At 42.1% G+C, this 18,870-nt stretch overlaps 1 protein-coding gene across 2 annotated transcripts in view; it reads left to right on the top strand.

Annotated features, from left to right (window-relative positions):
* Positions 1-703: 703 nt before the first annotated feature.
* Positions 704-18,870, top strand: part of LOC129863375 (regulator of G-protein signaling 17-like) — a 36,738-nt gene continuing 18,571 nt past the window's right edge. Inside the window, exons 1-3 of one of the 2 annotated variants that reach the window (XM_055935322.1) lie at positions 704-875; positions 7,807-7,942; positions 12,157-12,287. In XM_055935322.1, the coding sequence (XP_055791297.1) occupies positions 7,940-7,942; positions 12,157-12,287 (134 nt within the window). In that variant the 5' untranslated portion in view covers positions 704-875; positions 7,807-7,939. The other variant, XM_055935330.1, reaches the window with a different exon arrangement.

The following is an 18,870-nucleotide window of genomic DNA, read 5'->3' as shown; positions in this document are numbered from 1 at the left end:
CCAACTTGGCTCAGAAAAAGTATTGCATATATCCGATATGCCAACACATGTTTTTGTTTCAGATCCCTGAACTACAACTAGCCAATGCTTAGTGATTTGTAAGATCAGAATTACCTTCTATCTTTCAGGCTACATCAAGGTTTACCAAGGAGAACCCTAAAAAATAGAACAACCAACAAATTACAGAAAATGTGTGACAGAATTAAAGCCTCTGCAGCTTTAGAAGTAGGCAGCAATAGCCACTCTTCATATTTATTATGGCAATTAAGAATACTTCCATTATGGGATATTTATAATGGAATACTGTATGTTAAATACATTTAAAATGACCTAAAACAACATATTGTGTAAAGGTGCTGAAGGCTGTGCCCAACAGAGTGATAATGATTTTGTATGGCATCAAAACATGTTCCTACATACACACACCAAGCCCACTTTTTACAGTACTTGATAAAGCATTTAAGTAACCACTTATGTTACAAGAAACATGTGATATGACACATGACGTGTCATTCGTCCTCATTTACAAAGTCGCAATTTTGTAACCGGGGACAGTGGCTATCTATGTAGCAAAGACACTAGGAAACGTACAATAAATGATTCAATATTACTACCTCCATCTTTGAAAAATCAATGTAGCAACTCAGTTTCCCCCACCCTGCAGCCTGGTCAGCGTGAGCTGACAGTGACAGCAGCACGCTTGCGCAGTATGTCCACTGGCTCGGAGTCGGTGCTGAAGTTGGGCGGATGGAAGAAAAACACCGCCGATGGAGATTATAAGGCAGGATGCATCTTTACTGTGCGATTTAACAAGCATCAACATAAAACACATATAAATGAACCACTACAGAATACTGACAACCAGAATTAAAAGGGTAAGATTATGGATATTCTTCATTCTTCTGTTAAATGTCCCACGAGCTAGCACTAGCCATGCTAGTCTCATAGCTAGCTGCCGCCTCTTCTTCGCAGCACAGAAAATGAGATAACGGTCTAATGTTAGCTAGCTATACAGAAATGGGGGTTTATTCTTATCTTTGTTGATGCGACAATAAGGCACTATCGTAGTTTTCTATTAGTTTTGCATTAGCATTCGGTGTCTTGCCAAGCAGAATCAGATTGTCTTTGCAGCTAACGTTACATGCAATGTTTTAGCTAGCTAGTTAGTGCAGAATCACAGCTGCAGATGCTTCGAATCACAGAGAACCACGCAAAACACCCCAGAAGCTGCAGGCAAAGACAGCTATGATGCGAATGTTTTAGCAAATTATGGCAAGCATGTTATATGCTTTTACGTGTATTTAGTTAGCTAGCTCTAAAATGTACGATTTTACCACTGCTCACTAGCTAACTATGTCATACATTTCAATTGGCAGCGAGTCAGTTTACTTGGTATTGCTGAACTAGGCTACCGCTCCAGCCTGCCGTTTTCCATATGGAATATAAGGGGAGAATCTCAATTGATCCTCGATTACTCGCGTCCTTTCCACCTTCCTCTCCGCGGCTCATTTTGAAAAAGGTCAAAGGTAATCCAGGAGAGGTTGTGAAGAGAGGGAACTTGGAAACATTAGAACAAGTCATTAGAAATGACTCCTCCACTAGCACATCATCAGGAAAATTACGTTTACAGAGGTGGAATGCCAAAATACAAGTGGTAAAAATAAATGCGGAGGTGTGCTAGACATTTCACAATAACAGCACTTACAGTTGACCGGGGCAGCTCTAGCAGGGTAGAAATTTGACTGACTTGTTGCAAAGGTGGCATCCTATGACGGTGCCATGTTGAATTCACTGAGCTTTTCAGTAAGGCCATTCTACTGCCAAAGAGAGGTCCATACAGAAATGGTTTGTTGAGATCATTTTTGGAAAACCATCGAACACATTTGGGATGATATAATATGTGTATCTTACGTTGATTGTGAAGCTGCATCTCAGTGCTAGAGGCGTCACTATAGACACCCTTGTTCGATTCCAGGCTGTATCACAACGGCCGTGATTGCGAGTCCCAAGGGGCGGCGCACAATTGGCCCAGCGTCGTCCGGGTTTGGCCGGTGTAGGCCGTCATTGTAAATAGTAATTTGATCTTAACTGACTTGCCTAGTATAATTTAGGTGAACTATCTCTTTAGCGAATTGACAATTGAATTAGATAGAGCACTAGCCTTAATCTTCGTATCGGTGCCATTATGGCAACTGTGACCGCATGGGCAGCGACATTGAGGCTACCTCCATTTTTTTAAAGGAGTTTTGTGCGTTTGAAAAAAGCATAAAGCTAATATTGGTGATTTACCTCCACCTGCAGTGCTGGAAACCTGACAAATCTTCTGTATCATTCATTTACTGTGGCCACTAGATGTCTGTAACATAGCTCAAAGCCATTTACTATCTAGGCAAACCAATTTAAAGAAGGCAATGCTATGATCATTGACTGATCAAACCATAAGAATCCCAACACAGTTAACTACTTTAAAATGATGGCAATGTCCATGCTAAAATTGATTATATCCATCTAGAGTCCTATATATATCTCAATGGTATTGACATTCCTACAATATAGCGACTCCGTTTCTGCACCACGGAGGATAGAAGGACGGCGGAGCCAAGGAGAGAACGGACTTATGCCCAAATTGAGAAAAGGCCGTAGGCTATCACACAAACAGCCATGATGTAAAATTGCCATGCATTTATTCCAGTCTAGCTATTTAATTGACAGGTACTGTAGTGATGATGGACTATACCATGTCAATTTCCTGGGAAAGTCAACTTGATCATGCAAAATAAAAGTATTTTAAAAACATTCATAATTATCCTTAATGTCTAAATGTTGGAGTACAGACTTTATTTGACCAGTTAAAGTAGAAAAACTGCATGCAAAAACTGCAGGCCAAGTCTCAAATACGTTTTTTCAGTCAGTCATATTTCATGACTTGCCTGAAAGGGCTCACAGAGCTTGTTTTTCCACTCCCAGCTATCCACCAGTGTTTGTTATGAAGTTGAGATGTTAATGAAGTAGGGCTGACCCCATCTAGTCGATTGTTTGGTTGATAGGCTGTTGGTCAACAGATTTAAAAATAAAATAAAAATTGTAAAGTAGACACACTATTTTTTCATGGCACATGAGACCCCAGCCTTACTTGTGCCTGGATGTTACAGTCCATCACTCGAAGACTGGCATCTGCCAAGTAAGACAGTATTTGCCTTGGCACGGCAAGCAATTTGTTAAAGTTGATAAAATAAGTGAAATTGCATTTGTTTCAAAATTGGGTTTGTTTTCCATAAATAGCTACTGCTTTGGACATGACACCATTTGTGAAAGTATTCCTTAGGCCTACAGTATGTGTGAAAATAATGTGTCTTTGAAATGAAATGTCAGGTCAAGTAGAAGGGGATGCACAAGGTGTGTCTAATGCACTCTCTCCCACCAATTCATGCGTACCAATTCAACTTAATTCAATGTGTGAATTGTATGCTCTTTGATTGTTAGTCTATCAATTACTCATCACCAGTAGTACATTTACTGTTAATCCCCATCATTTCTAATCTACAATGTGTGTTTGGTTAGTGTCATTTCTGTTAATGCATTCATTATATTATTATACCAGTATTTTGCTGTTCTCATTGTCGGAGTGGACATGTTGTTTGCAGAGCTCACAACCTATGCTACACTTGTGAGGAACAAGTTTTAGTTTATTTCATTCCATTTACTCATTGTCTTTTGTTTGAAGCGCTCCTGTCAGTGTTGAGCAAGGACACGCACCTGATTTATGCATAGAAGTAGGCATAGGCTACCTAGACCGCAAATGTATAAATGTGCCCATTTGGGGATCTACTTTTACATTTAGCAGATGCTCTTATTCAGAGCGGTCCTCTATTGGGAATGAGGAGAGGTCCTGGGGATGTGAGTCCTCAGTTGGGAATGAGGAGAGGTCCTGGGGATGTGAGTCCTCAGTTGGGAATGAGGAGAGGTCCTGGGGATGTGAGTCCTCAGTTGGGAATGAGGAGAGGTCCTGGGGATGTGAGTCCTCAGTTGGGAATGAGGAGAGGTCCTGGGGATGTGAGTCCTCAGTTGGGAATGAGGAGAGGTCCTGGGGATGTGAGTCCTCAGTTGGGAATGAGGAGAGGTCCTGGGGATGTGAGTCCTCAGTTGGGAATGAGGAGAGGTCCTGGGGATGTGAGTCCTCAGTTGGGAATGAGGAGAGGTCCTGGGGATGTGAGTCCTCAGTTGGGAATGAGGAGAGGTCCTGGGGATGTGCAACAGCATGTTATTGTTAGTGGAACATTTTCTTAGGCTACCGTTTGGGTAGTCCCACTCTTCACATACAGTACCAGTCAAATGTTTGGACACACCTACTCATTCCAGGGTTTTTCTTTATTTTTACTATTTTCTACATTGTAGAATAATAGTGAAGACATTAAAACTATGAAATAACACTTATGGAATCATGTAGTAACCAAAAAAGTGTTAAACAAATTAAAATATATTTTCTATTTGAGATTCTTCAAAGTAGTCACCCTTTGCCTTGATGACAGCTTTGCACACTCTTGGCATTCTCTCAACCAGCTTCATGAGGTAGTCGCCTGGAATGCATTTCAATTAACAGGTGTGCTTTGTGGAATTTCTTTCCTTCTTTATGCGTTTGCGCCAATCAGTTGTGTTGTGACAAGGTAGGGTTGGTATACAGAAGATAGCCCTATTTGGTAAAAGACCAATTACATATTATGGCAAGAACAGCTCAAATAAGCAAAGCGAAATGACAGTCCATTGCTTTAAGACATGAAGGTCAGTCAATCCGGAAAATTTCAAGTGCAGTCGCAAAAACCATCAAGCGCTATGATGAAACTGGCTATCATGAAGACTGCCACAGAAAGGAAGACCCAGAGTTACCTCTGCTGCAGAGGATAAGTTCATTAGAGTTACCAGCCTCAGAAATTGCAGCCCAAATAAATGCATCACAGAGTTCAATTAACAGACACACCTCAACATCAACTGTTCAGAGGAGACTGCGTGAATCAGGCCTTCATGGTCGAATTGCTGCAAAGAAACCACTACTAAAGGACACCAATAATAATAAGAGGCTTGCTTGGGCCAAGAAACACGAGCAAAGGACGTTAGAATGGTGGAAATGTGTCCTTTGGTCTGAGTTTAAATTAGAGATTTTTGGTTCCAATCGCTGTGTCTTTGTGAGATGCAGAATAGGTGAACGGATGATATCCGTATGTGTGGTTCCCACCGTGAAGCATGAAGGAAGAGGTGTGGGGGTGCTTTGCTGGTGACACTGTCTGTGATTTATTTAGAATTCAAGGCACACTTAACCAGCATGGCTACCACAGCATTCTGCAGCGATACACCATCCCATCTGGGTTGCACTTAGTCCCACTATCATTTGTTTTTCAACTGGACAATGACCCAAAACACACCTCCAGGCTGTGTAAAGGCTGTTTTACCAAGAAGGAGAGTGATGGAGTGCTGCATCGGATGACCTGGCCTCCACAATCACCCGACCTAAACCCAATTGAGATGGTTTGGGATCAGTTGGACCGCAGAGTGAAGGAAAAGCAGCCAACAAATGCTCAGCATATGAGGGAACTCCTTCAAGAATGTTGGAAAAGCATTCCAGGTGACTACCTCATGAAGCTGGTTGAGAGAATGCCAAGAGTATGCCTAGGTGTCAAGGCAAACGATGGCTACTGTGAAGAATCTCAAATATAAAATATACTTCAATTTGTTTAACAATTTTTTGGTAACTGTTATTTAATAGTTTTGATGTCTTCATTATTATTCTACAATGTAGAAAATAGTAAAAATAAAGACAACCCTTGAATGAGTAGGTGTGTCCAAACTTTTGACTGGTACTGTATGTCGATTTTTTATTTATTGGATAGGACCTGAAGTATAGAGGAGAGGATGCTGAAATAGCAGTGGGCCAGATTGGAGGAGAGGGTGCTGAAATAGCAGTGGGCCAGATTGGAGGAGAGGGTGCTGAAATAGCAGTGGGCCAGATTGGAGGAGAGGGTGCTGAAATAGCAGTGGGCCAGATTGGAGGAGAGGATGCTGAAATAGCAGTGGGACAGATTGGAGGAGAGGATGCTGAAATAGCAGTGGGACAGATTGGAGGAGAGGGTGCTGAAATAGCAGTGGGACAGATTGAAGGAGAGGTTACTGAAATAGCAGTGGGACAGATTGGAGGAGAGGTTACTGAAATAGCAGTGGGACAGATTGGAGGAGAGGTTACTGAAATAGCAGTGGGACAGATTGGAGGAGAGGATGCTGAAATAGCAGTGGGACAGATTGGAGGAGAGGGTGCTGAAATAGCAGTGGGACAGATTGGAGGAGAGGATGCTGAAATAGCAGTGGGCCAGATTGGAGGAGAGGGTGCTGAAATAGCAGTGGGCCAGATTGGAGGAGAGGGTGCTGAAATAGCAGTGGGACAGATTGGAGGAGAGGGTGCTGAAATAGCAGTGGGACAGATTGGAGGAGAGGGTGCTGAAATAGCGGTGGGACAGATTGGAGGAGAGGGTGCTGAAATAGCAGTGGGACAGATTGGAGGAGAGGTTACTGAAATAGCAGTGGGACAGATTGGAGGAGAGGATGCTGAAATAGCAGTGGGACAGATTGGAGGAGAGGGTGCTGAAATAGCAGTGGGACAGATTGGAGGAGAGGATGCTGAAATAGCAGTGGGCCAGATTGGAGGAGAGGGTGCTGAAATAGCAGTGGGCCAGATTGGAGGAGAGGGTGCTGAAATAGCAGTGGGACAGATTGGAGGAGAGGGTGCTGAAATAGCAGTGGGACAGATTGGAGGAGAGGGTGCTGAAATAGCGGTGGGACAGATTGGAGGAGAGGGTGCTGAAATAGCAGTGGGCCAGATTGGAGGAGAGGGTGCTGAAATAGCAGTGGGCCAGATTGGAGGAGAGGGTGCTGAAATAGCAGTGGGCCAGATTGGAGGAGAGGGTGCTGAAATAGCAGTGGGCCAGATTGGAGGAGAGGGTGCTGAAATAGCAGTGGGCCAGATTGGAGGAGAGGGTGCTGAAATAGCAGTGGGCCAGATTGGAGGAGAGGGTGCTGAAATAGCAGTGGGCCAGATTGGAGGAGAGGGTGCTGAAATAGCAGTGGGCCAGATTGGAGGAGAGGGTGCTGAAATAGCAGTGGGACAGATTGGAATTCCTAGGCCAGTAGACACTTTTTCCTGACAGAGTTAACTTTGACTTGTAAGTACATGGAATAAAGTGTTTATTGTGAACCTCCTGATCCTCTGTATAGTACCCTGCCTTGCTGAGGTCTGTCAGTGACTCTCCCCAGGCCATGTTAGGAACCAGATGAGAAAGGATCTCTGTAGTTGTCATGGATATGACCATCTAGACCTCTGCAGTCATGTGTTTGCAGTAGTTCTGCAGTATAGGCCCAGGCTATAGCTAGCCTAAAACTGTGAAACACAACTCGCATGTCCATAACAGTCACCTTTGAAAACTGTTAGACTATTGCCTCCATTATGCACAGTTTCATTTTTGGAGGTGTCGAATAAGAGACCAATCAGGATTTGTGGTGGAGTTCATCAAGAGTGAAAAGTCCTGGAGGGCCATGTTTCCACTTTTTTATTTTATTTATTTTTGACCAATTAAGACCTAGACTACTAGGTGAAGGGAGTTCCTAACCAATCAATGACCTTAATTAATCAATCACCTGCAGACACATGGTCCTCCAGGATTTGAGTTTGACACTCGTGGCCTAATGGTCAAAGGTTAATATAAACTTACTATCTGTCTGTACAATATTACAATGCACTGTATTTCTCTGTTCTTTTTTTTTCAGATGGTATATTTTTGCTCCCCTTGCACTCAACACTGCAAATGGTCCACCCACTGAGTCCCTGAGCTCTGCTGAGACCCAGGGCGGGGACTGCTGTCCTCCTCATCCTTCCTCACCTCCTGGCCCTCCATCAGTGATGGTGAGAACAACGATACTACTCTGTAGACACACCCTAGTGCTTTACTTCTGAACCCACCCAAGTTCAACCAACCACTTACCTCAGCGCCATGATTCTCCTGCCGTGTCTGTCTGTGGAAACAACTGACTAATTCTCATGGTAGGTTACATAGGGCAGAGTTCCATGACCTTATAGTAGTGAATGTGACTGCTAAGTTTTATCCTAGATATATCTGTCCATCATTTAAGGAAATTCAGTATGCTCCTATTTGAATTCTCAAAATTCTATTCAGCTGTATGCATCTGACAGACTCCTATAAATTGCTCTAGATTAGTGTTTGCATTATGGGTAGAAACTAGAGAGTGGCAGGAGGGCCGGGACCCTTGGTGGCTGCTTTAGATCGGCCCTATTAATTAAGCCTACAGTACTCTACTAACCCTATTAAGCCTACAGTACCCTATTAAGCCTGCATTACCCTACTAAGAACAGATTATATTTATAATCATTCTAACAGGTTAATAATTACCATTGTGCATAATCTGGGTGTGGAGCACGAGCCCCACTTATCTAGACTGCTAACTCTGAATATGATATTGTTGCTGTATAGACATGTAGGCTAATTGATTAATCAATCAGTAAATGTAGTCTAATGTCCTACAAAAACTTTCTCCCTAACACTGTGTGCACAAGGGGAGAGGGAGTGAGAGTAGCTCTCTCACACAGCAGCCAACAGCGAAACAGGCACAGGCAGATACTCTCATAGCAGGAATCAACATAATGCATAAATAATTACTTTTGACCAAATAATGTTTTTTTTTTGTATAAGAATGTTGTGTAGGAAAATCACCCAAAATTTTGCGACGTACGCAAAACGCTTCTGTAAGAGGAAGGCAATTTTAGTCTTGTTAATTTTCAGTTTATCGTCCTATAGCAAGATCAAAGACAGTACATTTCCCAAATGGCTAATGAAATAGAAATTCTCCTCACTGTAGTTCGACAGTAGAAATACGGTAAGAAATTCATCCTGGTCAAAATGTGATGGAGTTGCAGAATGAAAAGGAGGTTCTTTGGCTAAGCCTATATTTGTGTTTCCACATGGAGAGTTCTTTTATTTGCATTTCTCTTCAGTGGCGTGGACGTGTCCCCAGCTAGAACAAAGGTGTTTGTCACTGTATTTTGCATCAATGTGCATGTTTTCCACCGGTGCAAGGTGAATGGCTGCTCAAGTGGTCAACTCAGGATTTGCATATTTGGCCTATTGGTCCATGTATCATCATTGATGTTAAAGTTTAGGCTACTCAGAGAGACAGGAAACCTCCTCACTGATCATTGTTAGTGTCCGTAAATACGGAGCAAAAGTTGAAGATGACTTTGCAGGTAAGATAATCCTTTATTTAATATTTTTTGGATTCAAAAGAAAAGTTTAAAAGTAGTGAAGTAGAATCACAGGAGAGATTAAATGAGGGCAGAGAGGAAATTTATTTTAAGGTTAGCCTAAATATATAATCGACATTACTACTTGGGGCTCGTGCTCCACACCCAGATTATGCACAATGGTAATTATTAACCTGTTAAAATTATTATAATTATAATCTGTTCTTTGGGATTGATTTGAAACAAGCACTATCGTACCATTCAGCACCAGGATGTTAATAATTGTGGTGATTGTACCAGAATGTTTCCATTGTTGGCTCACATCTTTTTACGTTTCCTCGTCTTATTTACTAGGAATGTTCCCAATAGGCTCCTCATTTTATTGCTTAATTGACCCGAATGTGCTTGATAGGAAGTAAAACATTTGACTTTGTATCCTACTTTTTTTGGCTCTCACAATGGAGATATTCAAATCAAATTGTATTTGTCACATGCGCCGAATACAACAGGTACCTTACCGTGAAATGCTTACTTAAAAGCCCTTAACCAACAATACAGTTCAAGAAATACAGTATACAAAAATATTTACTAAATAAACTAATGTAAAGAAATTAATCATTGAATCAATCAAAAAGTAACACAATAAATGTACATAACAATAACAAGGCTATATACAGGGGGTACCGGTACAGAGTCAATGTGCGGGGGTACAGGTTAGTGGAGGTAATTTGTCAAGTGACTATGCATAGATGATAAACAGCGAGTCGCAGCAATGTAAAAACAAATGGGGGGGGGGTTCAATGTAAATAGTCTGGGTGGATTAATTTTTCAGCAGTCTTATGGCTTGGTGCTAGAAGCTGTTGAGAAGCCTTTTGGTTCTAGACTTGGCGCTCTGGTACCACTTGCCATGAGGTAGCAGAGAGAACAGTCTATGACTTTGGGGACTGGAGTCGTTAACTTTTTGGGCTTCCTCTGACACCGCCTAGTATATATGTCCTGGATGTCAGGAAGCTTGCCCCCAGTGATGTACAGGGTCATACGCACTACCCTCTGTAGTGCCTAACGGTCAGATGCCGAGCAGTTGCAATACCAGGCGGTGATGCAACCGGTCAGGATGCTCTCGATGGTGCAGCTGTAGAACCTTTTGAGGATATGGGGACTCATGCCAAATCTTTTCAGTATCCTGAGGGGGAAAAGGTGTTGTGCCCTCTTCATAGCTGTCTTGGTGTGTTTGGACCAACTTTGTTTGTTGGTGATGAGGACACCAAGGAACTTGAAACTCTTTACCTGCTCCACTACAGCCCCGTCGATGTTAATGGGGGCCTGTTCGGCCCTCCTTTTCCTGTAGTCCACGATCAGCTCCTTTGTCTTGCTCACATTGAGAGCGAGGTTGTTGTCCTGGCACCACACTGCCAGGTCTCATCGTTGTCGGTGATCAGGCCTACCACTGTTGTGTCGTCAGCAAATTGAATGATGGTGTTGGAGTCGTGCTTGGCCATGCAGTCGTGGGTGAACAGGGAGTACAGGAGTACAATGAGTACAAGTGTTAAGGACCAGCGTGGCAGATGTGTTGTTGCCTACCCGGCCCATCAGGAAGTCCAGGATCAAGTTGCAGAGGGAGGTGTTTAGTCCCAGGGTCCTTAGCTTAGTGATGCGCTTTGTGGGCACTATGGTGTTGAACGCTGAGCTGTAGTCAATAGCACACAGCTATTGCGCTGCAACCTTTTAGGCTAGCTTGTTTTCTTCCTCATTACTCACATATAGGCCTAGCAGGCTATATAACCTTTACTCACATATAGGCCTAGCAGGCTATATAACCTTTACTCACATATAGGCCTAGCAGGCTATATAACCTTTACTCACATATAGGCCTAGCAGGCTATATAACCTTTACTCACATATAGGCCTAGCAGGCTATATAACCTTTACTCACATATAGGCCTAGTAGGCTATATAACCTTTACTCACATATAGGCCTAGCAGGCTATAGACCCTTGACTCACATATAGGCCTAGCAGGCTATATAACCTTTACTCACATATAGGCCTAGCAGGCTATATAACCTTTACTCACATATAGGCCTAGTAGGCTATATACCCTTTACTCACATATAGGCCTAGCAGGCTATATAACCTTTACTCACATATAGGCCTAGTAGGCTATATACCCTTTACTCACATATAGGCCTAGCAGGCTATATAACCTTTACTCACATATAGGCCTAGTAGGCTATATACCCTTTACTCACATATAGGCCTAGCAGGCTATATAACCTTTACTCACATATAGGCCTAGTAGGCTATATAACCTTTACTCACATATAGGCCTAGCAGGCTATATACCCTTTACTCACATATAGGCCTAGCAGCCTATATAACCTTTACTCACATATAGGCTTAGTAAACTGTAGACAGTACCTCCTTGTCATTGTGGAAGTACAGAACATTATTCGTTGCTCATGGTCACGTTTTTGCATGTGAAGGTAGTGACAATGATAAACTTACATTCTTATACTTACTTGCCTAGTGTAATTTAGGTGAACAGCCTGGAAAGCCTGGATTCGAACCAGGGACTGTAGTGACGCCTCTTGCACTGAGATGCAGTGCCTTAGACCGTTACGTCCGTGTGTGTGTGTGTGTGTGTATCTATTTAACTGTACTGGAATTCTTAAAAGGCTGCAACATTTTTCAATATCGGTTATCGGTATCGTTTTTTTTTTTGGCAAGGAAAATATTGGAAATCGGTATGGGCCAAAAATGTGATATCAGTGCATCACTATCCCTAACCAATGTTGTGATATTCATCCATCTATGAGGAAGATAGGATTGTCCCTAACCAACGTGTTTGGGTTTCCTCCACAGCCCCGAAGTTTAAGCGGAGTTGACATGAGAAAACGGCAGCAGCCACACATTGAAGGACCTCCCCAGGCGCCTGGCCACCCACGACCCAACAACTGCTGCATGTGCTGGTGTGGTTGTTGTAAATGCCTCTGGTACGTCAAACCTCCCTTTCTGGTTTCTGTCCCCATGTCTCCTCCATTTTCAATAGGCCATGGTTCTACAAATAACCTGAAGTCCCTGCTATAGACTGAATAAGAAACATTACTTTCATGACCACATCCCTTTCAACCTCACTCTAAAAATGTTTTGATATAAGTGGGGGAAGAGTAGTGTAAACTAGAGGGAATTGTCCCCCCTTTAAGTCAAAATGACCAATATTCATACATTATTGCCTTTATCCACCCAGTATTTAGGCCAATCACATTTTGTATAGATCAAGGTAATGAATGCTGAAATACTGTAGGTCTTTTTCCCCTCAGTGTTTTCAGTACTATGGGTGCATAGACAATGTTTATCAGACCAATTATCTGCTGCATGGGGAAAGAGTTCAAGAAAATACACTCCCATATACTACTGTTTGCTTACTAGGGCCAGGAATTGCCAGTGCCCTCACGATACGATATTATCGCTTTACTTAGGTGCTGATACGATACTGTATTTATTGCGACTCTTACGGTTCTGTATGTATTGTTATTCTTACGATTATATATGTGTTGTGATTCTTACGATTCTATATTTTGCGACTCTTACGATTCTATATACAGTACCAGTCAAAAGTTTGTACACACCTACTCATTCAAGGGTTTTTCTTTATTTTTACTATTTTCTATATTGTAGAATAATAGTGAAGTGTATGAAATAACACATATGGAATCAAATAGTAACCAAAAAAGTGTTAAATAAATCAAAACATATATTTTAGGTTCTTCGAAGTGCCACCCTTTGCCTTGATGACAGCTTTGCACACTTTTGGCATTCTCTCAACCAGCTTCACCTGGACTGCTTTTCCAACCGCCTTGAAGGAGTTCCCACATATGCTGAGCACTTGTTGGCTGCTTTTCCTTCATTCTGCAGTCCAACTCATCCCAAACCATCTTAATTGGGTTCAGGTCAGTTGATTGTGGAGGCCAAGTCATCTGATGCAGCACTCCATCACTCTCCTTCTTGGTCAAAAAGCCCTTACACAGCCTGGAGGTGTGTTGGGTCATTGTCCTGTTGAAAAACAAATTATAGTTCCACTAAGCGCAAACCAGATGGGATGGCATATCGCTGCAGAATACTGTGGTAGTCATGCTGGTTAAGTGTGCCTTGATTTCTAAATAAATCCCAGTCAGTGTCACCAGCAAAGCACCATCACACCACCTACTCCATATTTCACAGTGGGAATCACAGATGCGAGGAACATCCGTTCAGCTATTCTGTGTATCACAAAAACACGGTGATTGGAACCGAACATCTCACATTTGGACTCATCAGACCAAAGGACAGATTTCCATCGGTCTAATGGCCATTGCTCGTGTTTCTTGGCCCAAGCAAGCCTCTTCTTCTTATCGGTGTCCTTTAGTAGTGGTTTCTTTGCAGCAATTCGACCATGAAGGCCTGATTCACACAGTCTCCTCTGAACAGTTGATGTTGAGATGTCTGTTACTTGAACTCTGTGAAGCATTTATTTGGGCTACAATTTCTGGTAACTCTAATGAACTTATCCTCTGCAGCAGAGGTAACTCTGGGTCTTCCTTTCCTGTGGTGGTCCTCGTGAGAGCCAGTTTCATCATAGCGCTTGATGGTTTTTGCGACTGCGCTTGAAGAAACTTTCAAAGTTCTGGAAATGTTCTGGATTGACTGACCTTCATGTCTTAAAGTAATGATGAACTGTCATTTTTCTTTGCTTATTTGAGCTGTTCTTGTCATATTATGGACTTGGTCTTTTACCAAATAGGGTCTTTTACCAAATCTTCTGTATACCAACCCTACCTTATCACAACACAACTGATTGGCTGAAACGCGTAAAGAAGGGAAAGAAATTCCACAAATTACATTTTAACAAGGCACACTTGTTAATTGAAATGCGTTCCAGGTGACTACCTCATGAAGCTGGTTGAGAGAATGCCAAGAGTGTGCAAAGCTGTCATTAAGGCAAGGGTGGCTACTTTGAATATTCTCAAATATATATTTTGATTTGTTTAACACATGTTCCGTTATGTGTTATTTCATAGTTTTCATGGCGTCACTATTATTCTACAATATAGAAAATAGTAAAAATAAAGAAACTGTAGGCAACTGGTGTTTGGATCACAACTTCTGAGAGTTCTGCCAGTCAGTTGCATTGCACATTGTCCCTAGTGTGCATTACTGACCTGAGAAAGGCAAAGGCAGAACAACTTGAGAAACACTATCTTTTTGAAACTGTCATTCTACACATCAGGACAAGTCCCTCCTGTCCATATAATTATGATCCAAAAGGATCCTAGGTTTGAACACGTACTGTAAGATGCTTAAATAGGAGAGGTGCTCAATAAAAACTCAATGTGGAGATAGGCTACTACAAGGATGTGTTATCCTGTAAATACAGTACTTCTATTGGGTAATAATGTTATTCTATAACTACATGGTATCTGTCTCTCAAACTACCATGATGTAAGTAAATTATTTCAGCACCACGTAATATGATGTAGGGCTGGGCGGTATACCGTATTTTACGATATACCAGTATTGATGCATGGACCCGTTTGGGTTTTTACTTTACCTTCTACAGAGGTATTTGAATGTCTGGTTTGTTAAATGTGATACGCTGTGTGGAACGTCCATTTTTATAGTTCTCTACTTGAGTCATCTCTCTCCGGTCTCTCTGTCTCCATGATGCTTTACACACAGACTTAGCCCTGCCCCTGTCACTCAAGGAGTGCATTTGTTGTTCCTCGAGACACTTGCATTCAGTCTGCATGGTCAGTGCAGCACATGCAATAATGTTGATGACATCCGATGCTGTTTTCACTTCGCTTCTTAATTAATTAATTACACTATTAGTCTGTGTTTCTTACATCTGCAAACAGCTAGTTTGTCTTTTCTTAGCAAGTTGGGCCTAAATTGTGTTAGCCACTAATGCTAGCTAATGTACTGAGTCAGAGCAAACGTAATTAGCTAAACAGCCTGATAATACCAGTGATGGTATAGACCTAAATCAGCATTTCTGTGCAACAGTATCTTCTAAATCAAAGAGGAATACACAAAGCATGAATATGTCAATTACATGAAGTAGCATGAGAACATTACATTTAGCCAAAGATTATAGGGTCACCAAGGAAACACTTATGAACACTTTGGTTCCTACCATGTCACAGTAACTCATCCCTGACATTTTCATTCGTTGTCATGTCAAACAACACTATTCAAAGTGCCCACTATTATATTCTAACTATAGAATTATTCCAACAGTTCACCCAAGTATTTTGATCTGAATCGTAAGTGGTTAAAAATAAGGCCTAGATTGTTTGCCCATATCGTGCCACCTCAAGATTATCTGAAATTAGTGCAGGAAATAAAGAAATGTATGAAAATGCTGAAAATTATTTTTGGTTGAATTGAACAATATAAAACAATCAGAATTTAGAAAGACTCATGGAAATCACTTAGAATGTGTTGCCACTCTAGGATCACTCACTACTCATAAAGCACATTTACAACTTTTATTATTCAAAAACATAAAATACCATCATGCCGTCCAATTTTCTTTTTAAGACCTTGATATGATATTTTGGCCATATCGCCCAGCCCTAATATGAAGTGGGCCCAACTTATGAAGTAAACTTGTAGTGACTAGTTTGAATCTTTTGAACCTACTGTAAGCGGAAGACGGAGGCTGAACAAAGCAAGCTTGAGGACTCCACCGCAGCCAAGTCAGTCTTAGACCGTGAACCCACAATATAGATCTACAGAACTATGACTTAAAATAATGAAAACATTGAAGAAAGCAGGATTGTAAGCCCTGTTTCTAACATGCAGCCCCCACAAATCTCCCCAATAATATGAAGGCCTCATCTAGTCTAGGAACAGCCAGCCTATTCCTATCTTCACATCACATGCAAAACAGCTGTGAAGAACATGTATATTTAGAGTCAGCTCAGCATGTGTAGAGCCTGTGGCTGGTGAGCTCAATTATATCAGCACAAAGGATACTTTGATGAAGATGCTAATATTGACCACTGTGCGACTTGCAGTTAAATGGGAGATAACAAATGTAGGAAGAGACAAGCCATATATGGGTACAGATGAAGATTAGGAGGGGTTTTCTGAATGCTTAGTGCTCAACCTGGAAACTAGCTGCACGAAGGGCTCAATTCAATTGATTGGTGGGGGGGGGGGTTCCTGTGGTAATTTCCTGTAACCGGTAGATGCTTTCAGAATAACAAACACTACCGTTCAAAAGTTTGGGGTCACTTAGAAAAGTCATTGGCAGCTTCATTAAATAGTTACCCGCAAAACGCCAGTCTCAACGTCAACAGTGAAGAGGCAACTCCGGGATGCTATGTTCTTTTGCCCATCTTAATCTTTTCTTTTTTGGGGGCAATCTGTGATATGGGCTTTAGTCCAAACTCTTGAAAGACACCCTATCCCCTCAGCCCTCAAATGAAGTGGACACTTCTGATGATGTATCATGACGTCTGACGAGTATACACTTGCAGGGCGAGGGAGGAAGGAATGATTCTACATTGATGTTGTTTAAGTTTTCGTGGACTTTTCTTAGCGGATGTACATTCTTCGCGAATTGAATTATGGGGAGTTTCAGGTCCCGGCGTGAACATAATTGTACACTCGCAATCCGACTAAAAACGAGTGCTGAGAGGCTTACGTTGCAAACGTCCCTTGTTTGGCTAATCATTTGGACCACCCTCCAAGATGGCGATGGGGATTCCCCCAAGGGCATAAGGCGAGGGTAAGTGGACGAGGGTGTGTCTTTTTAAGCGTTTGGACCGCAGCCATAGCTTTTTCTTTGCAACTCTGCCTAGAAGGCCAGCATCCCGGAGTCACCTCTTCACCTTTGACGTTGAGACTGGTGTTTTGCGGGTACTATTTAATGAAGCTGCCAGTTGAGGACTTGTGAGGTGTCTGTTTCTCAAACTACACACTCTAATGTACTTCTCTATTATATTCTGGTTAGAGACAGTTTGCGCTGTTCTGTGAAGGGAGTCGTACACAGCGCTGTACGAGATCTTCAGTTTCTTGGCAATTTCCCGTGTGGAATAGCCTTCATTTCTCAGAACAAGAATAGATTGACGAGTTTCAGAAGAAAGTTCTTGGTTTCTGGCCATTTTAAGCCTGTAATGGAACCCACAAATGCTGATGCTCCAGATACACAACTAGTCTAAAGAAGGTCAGTTTTATTGCTTCTTTAAACAGGACAACAGTTTTCAGCTGTGCTAACATAATTGCAAAAGGGTTTTCTAATGATCAATTAGCCTTTTTTAATGATAAACTTGGATTAGCTTACACAATGTGCCATTGGAACACAGGAGCGATGGTTGCTGATAATGGGCCTCTGTACGCCTATCTAGGTATTCCATTAAAAATCAGCTGTTTCCAGCTACAATAGTCATTTACAACATTAACCATGTTATTTGAATGGACCAAAAGTGTGCTTTTCTTTCAAAAACAAGGACATTTCTAATTGACCACAAACTTTTGAACGGCAGTGTAGGTCCACAAAGTGCACGGGCTGTAGTTTGTAAACAAATATTATATAGTCTAGGTTTATTAGGTTTGACTGGACCATGGCTTGTTTATTTTAAAATAATTTTGAGATAAAGAAGGAGAACTAATCATCTCTTTAGAGGAAAGCTGCTCTTACAAGAAGCTGTCCCTGAGGCGGAAGCACAAGAAGAAGAACTAATCATCTCTTTAGAGGAAAGCTGCTGTTACAAGAGGCTGTCCCTGATTCGGAAGCACAAGTAGAAGAACTAATCATCTCTTTAGAGAAAAGCTGCTGTTACAAGAAGCTGTCCCTGAGGTGGAAGCACAAGAAGAGGAACTAATCATCTCTTTAGAGGAAAGCTGCTCTTACAAGAGGCTGTCCCTGAGGCGGAAGCACAAGAAGAAGAACTCGTCATCTCTTTAGAGGAAAGCTGCTGTTACAAGAGGCTGTCGCTGAGGCGGAAGCACAAGAAGAAGAACTAATCATCTCTTTAGAGGAAAGCTGCTGTTACAAGAGGCTGTCCCTGAGGCGGAAGCACAAGAAGAAGAACTCGTCATCTCTTTAGAGGAAAGCTGCTGTTACAAGAGGCTGTCCCTGAGGCGGAAGCACAAGAAGAAGAACTCGTCATCTGAAGCTCTTGGAGAGACGCTGCTGTGTCAAGAGGCTATGCCTGAAGCGGAAGCACATGAGGATTATAGGAGCAGTTAGCAGCATGGCACTAGGAATCTGCTGTTAGAGATAGAGAAGTCAATCCAATCTGACTATGGCTGTGTCAACCGCTGTACTTCCCTGCTGCTATGCGATTTGGCACGTCCCTTAATCCAGTGTCTGTTGGAATTCCCATATATTAGATGGGGATCCAAGATCGTATTCTGCAGGCCCAGCTTCCTGTGATTGGAAGAGCCAGGCTAATAAGAGGAGCCATTTTTTTTATTGGTTTAGGCTGTGGCCTCCCCAGCTAGTCAGTCAGTCCATTTGATGACATCATTTCCCCCCATTTGAAATAAAGATACAGTACAGCTTTGTTTGGGGATGAGAGCTGAAAG

Source organism: Salvelinus fontinalis, chromosome 1 (assembly GCF_029448725.1).
Source record: "Salvelinus fontinalis isolate EN_2023a chromosome 1, ASM2944872v1, whole genome shotgun sequence".
In the NCBI taxonomy this organism is placed as follows: domain Eukaryota; kingdom Metazoa; phylum Chordata; class Actinopteri; order Salmoniformes; family Salmonidae; genus Salvelinus; species Salvelinus fontinalis.
The sequence above is the reverse complement of the archived record's forward strand: the minus strand, read 5'-3'. Positions and strand labels throughout refer to the sequence as shown.